The 4,507-nt window shown below is 43.4% G+C and overlaps 1 protein-coding gene across 1 annotated transcript in view; it reads left to right on the top strand.

The window, feature by feature from the left end:
• Window positions 1-165: 165 nt before the first annotated feature.
• Window positions 166-4,507, top strand: part of LOC104949865 (protein kinase C epsilon type-like) — a gene marked incomplete at both ends in the record, with an annotated part of 4,978 nt that continues 636 nt past the window's right edge. The window contains 4 exons of the mRNA XM_010776297.1: window positions 166-298; window positions 1,093-1,235; window positions 2,502-2,598; window positions 3,281-3,510. Coding sequence (XP_010774599.1) covers window positions 166-298; window positions 1,093-1,235; window positions 2,502-2,598; window positions 3,281-3,510 — 603 coding nt within the window. The remainder of the gene's footprint in view (window positions 299-1,092; window positions 1,236-2,501; window positions 2,599-3,280; window positions 3,511-4,507) is intronic.

The following is a 4,507-nucleotide window of genomic DNA, read 5'->3' as shown; positions in this document are numbered from 1 at the left end:
CACACACAACAGGAGAGGACTCTTTAAAGTAGAGACACTACATACTGATATACACCTGAACATCAGCAGGAGAGGACTCTTTAAAGTAGAGACACTACATACTGATATACTCCTGAACATCAGCAGGATATGTCTGTAACTTCCCACATTTGTTCCGTCTCTCAGCCCGTTGGTTCTCAGAGGTTCAGCGTCAACGTTCCACACAAGTTCAGGATCCACAACTTTAAAGTCCTGACGTTCTGCGATCACTGTGGTTCTCTGCTCTGGGGTCTGCTGAGGCAGGGGCTCCAGTGTAAAGGTAACCACAAACTGTGTGCCAGCTTTTCTACATAAAATGTTTTTAATATAAATACTTTACTCTCTGATCAAGTCTGACATTTCTTCTTGCATCACAGCAAGGTTCAAAGTTAGTTTATTTGTACAGCACATGTTAAGACACAGAGGCAATTCAAAGTGCTTCACGTAGGCATTCAACACATAATAATTAAAAACAAAACAAACACACAAACAAAAAAAGGACAATTCATAAAAGCGATATAATAATGGCTGCAGCTAAAAGTGCAATGATAAGGAACGGTTAAAGTAGCAGCTCCATTTGACATCAAACAAAGACATATGAAGTCATGCCACAAGGGACATTTAACATAACATTACAATCAATGAAAAGACACATTTCTCAAGACCCTCTAACGTACATTTGACCTGGGTTTTAACTCAATTTAACTTAATTTAAATAAAGACACCTTTTACCATACCTTGTTGTTGTGAAGACCTGGACCTAAGAAGTGTTATTGAAAGTAATAAGGCTAATAATACATTTTATTCAACAACACTTTTAAAACAACGTCATCTCAAGGTGCTTCACAAATCTATGAGGAGAATAGAGAGTAAAACTAAATGTTATCTAAGGAACATATTGAGTAAAATATGGTAACATAAAAGACCATAAAAGGTTAGAATAAAGTATTCTGTAAAATGTGGTGCGGTACAGGTGGGTCTTACCATGTGTGTGTGTGTGTGTGTGTGTGTGTGTGTGTGTGTGTGTGTGTGTGTGTGTGTGTGTGTGTGTGTGTGTGTGTGTGTGTGTGTCAGTGTGTAAAGTGAACGTGCACAGGCGCTGTGAGAGTAACGTTGCCCCTAACTGTGGAGTCGACGCCAAAGCAATCGCTAAAGTCCTCTCTGACCTCGGAGTGACGCCGGACAAAATCTGCAACAGCGCTCTGAGGCGGAAAAAGGTACAAACATCTCATATTTATATAACGTAAAATAAATATACTGGCGTTTAAAAAGTCCATACTCCACAACCATCATAGATAAAATGAAGATGAAATGAATGTATTATTATAACTAGTTCGATGCTGCATTTATGTGATCCTTGATTTCTGAAGTTGTATTATATAATCGTGTAAAATGTACTGGGTCCCCCCCCTTCCGGCAAATATCAGCTGTACAATGGAAGCTTGTTATTTAGGGGAACAACTCAAGCCCCCAGGAAGTGCGCCGGACTCTGAAATATTCGTTGTGTCCAAACGGCGGTACTACAATTTCCGTATCAGTCCGTGACGTCACCCGGCCCAGAAATACTTTTCCCCATTGACTAACATTGGGAAAGAGATGTCTGTAAATAATTTTCAGTAAATAAACTACCCAGTATGAACTATGTTATAGCCCTTATTAGAATCATTAGGTCCTTAAAGTTGTAAAATGCACTAAAAGCCGAATCTAGATTTATTTTCTGTCTCCATTCATTCTACTGAGCCGAGAGTGGGAGCTCCGGGGGCGGGGCTTAAGGGGCGCATGCTCTGTGAGCGCACATACGGGTTCTTCTGCTCTGACAGCTAGGCATGATGGGTAATCTGACGTTTCGCTCTCTCAAAAATTGGGCCATTTTGTTTTCATGCGCCAATGAGCAGCTCTCATAGGAAATAACGAGACCCCGCCTCCCACGCTGTATCCAGTTCTTATTAAACATCCATGGAACAACTGGGATTAAATGCAATGCAAAATGTACGAACATGTAAAAGACATTAGCTTTTAAGGTTTAGTATTGCACAATTAAAAAAAAAAATTGTAAATAATATTCTAGAGACTTCTTCCTCGGCCCATGGTTCACCATTCAAGCAAATGTCATGTTTACTGGGACAGTCGTTTACAAAAATACAGACAAGCATGACCTCCTAGAAATAAAAAAGATGTATCAGTGTTTGCAGCATGCACATAATTAAACCATGCCCTCTGCAGCATCTTGAGATGTGTGTGATGTGTTCTGTTCTTATGTGTGTTCCTTTCAGGACTCCACACGCTCTGTGTTTTGATGTTAACCTTAATGTATGCTTCATGTTGTTATTGTGTTCATGTTTCTGTGGTCTTAATCTGAACTTTTGTTCTTTCTTGTGAAGCACTAATGAGTTTTATTTCTGTGAAAGGTGCTATACTAAATAAACTTATGATATAATATCATTATTATTATTATTATAATGAGTGTGTGTGTGTTTCTGAAGCTGCTGCAGGGTCAGGAGTCCCGGCCTCAGATATCCGGGACGACAGAGACTGAAGACGATCGTTCGAGGTCGGCTCCAACCTCCCCATGTGACCCGGGTAGATAATACTCTCCATCACACACATCTCACACACATCTCACACACATCTCACACACATCTCACACACATCTCACACACATCTCACACACACGACACCTCACACACATCTCACACACATCTCTCACACATCTCACACACACCTCACACACACCTCACACACATCTCACACACATCTCACACACATCTCACACACATCTCACACACATCTCACACACTTCTACACACATCTCACACACATCTCACACACACCTCACACACACACATCTCACACACACCTCACACACACACATCTCACACACACACCTCACACACACACCTCACACACACATCTCACACACACACACCTCACACACTTCTACACACATCTCACACACATCTCACACACATACTACCCCCTATATGATTGTTTACGTTCCTCTGCCCTACAGGCATGTTTTTATTGTTCGTCTGTTTTCCTTCGTGCACTTTGACAGGATTTTACTCCAAAATCTAATTGTATTTTTTTATATAATGACAATAAAGGCTTTCAATTCTCTTCTGAAGGAGCCTGGGTTCATATTGGCGCCGTAGCTTCTGTGCAAATGACAATAAAGGCCTAAGAATAATTGAATCACTGAACTGTATGACACCTAAAACTAAATACACCAACATTAACTTTGCACTGTTTTGTCTGTGTGCAGATGCCAAGGAGCTGGAGAACATCCGGAAGGCTCTTTCCTTCGATCACAGGGGGGAGGGGCATAAGAAACACTCCCTCTCCTCCCCCAAATCTGTGGACACGGTGACGGAGGGGAGTCATGGAGGAGAACGGGAGAACGGAGACGTCAAAAGTCATGTTCCGGAAATGAAACGGCTAAATCTGCACGACTTCCTGTTCATCAAAGTCCTCGGGAAGGGAAGCTTCGGGAAGGTGAGAGAGGGATTACATTTCTGTCTGCTATCACTCTATCATTGTTCCTCTACTACCTGTTGCTCTATGTGAGAGAGGTGTATGCTAACATGGATCAGAACAATTCATCATCATCTGTTGAGTCTTGAGTGAAAGAGAGAGGGAACATCCCAAGTCTCTTTCTGACATTTCCTTGCTCCTTTATCTTTGCTTTAACTGGAAGTGCACTAGTAAGGATGTGTTTCCAGTCGATCTGAAGACAAGCCCTCAAGATGGTACCTAGAAGGAAAGAAGAGTATGCAGGAAATAAAATAGAAAGAGAAAAGGGGAGACCAGAAGAGGGGATGAAAAGATAAAGGGTCAAAAGGATGAAGGGAAGGAGGGATGAAGGGAAGGAGGGCTGAAGGGAAGAAGGGAAGGAGGTGTTAAGGGAAGGAGGGATGAAGGGCAGGAGGGATGAAGGGAAGGAGGTATTTAGGGAAGGTGGGATGAAGGGCAGGAGGGATGAAGGGAAGAAGGGCTGAAGGGAAGGAGGTGTTAGGGGAAGTTGGGATGAAGGACAGGAGGGATGAAGGGAAGGAGGTATTAAGGGAAGTTGGGATGAAGGGCAGGAGGGATGAAGGGAAGAAGGGCTGAAGGCAAGGAGGTATTAAGGGAAGGTGGGATGAAGGGCAGGAGGGATGAAGGGAAGAAGGGCTGAAGGGAAGGAGGTATTAAGGGAAGGTGGGATGAAGGGAAGGAGGGCTGAAGGGAAGGAGGTGTTAAGGGAAGGAGGGATGAAGGGAAGAAGGGCTGAAGGGAAGGAGGTGTTAAGGGAAGGAGGGATGAAGGGAAGAAGGGATGAAGGGAAGGAGGTGTTAAGGGAAGGAGGATTGAAGGGAAGAAGGGCTGAAGGGAAGGAGGTGTTAAGGGAAGGAGGGCTGAAGGGAAGGAGGTGTTAAGGGAAGGAGGGATGAAGGGCAGGAGGGATGAAGGGAAGGAGGTGTTGAGGGAAGGAGGGATGAAGGGAAGGAGTTAG

This window comes from Notothenia coriiceps, unplaced genomic scaffold (assembly GCF_000735185.1).
Source record: "Notothenia coriiceps isolate Sejong01 unplaced genomic scaffold, NC01 NC01_scaffold00016850, whole genome shotgun sequence".
Classification (NCBI taxonomy): Eukaryota; Metazoa; Chordata; class Actinopteri; order Perciformes; family Nototheniidae; genus Notothenia; species Notothenia coriiceps.
This window is presented reverse-complemented; position numbering and strand designations above follow the sequence as displayed.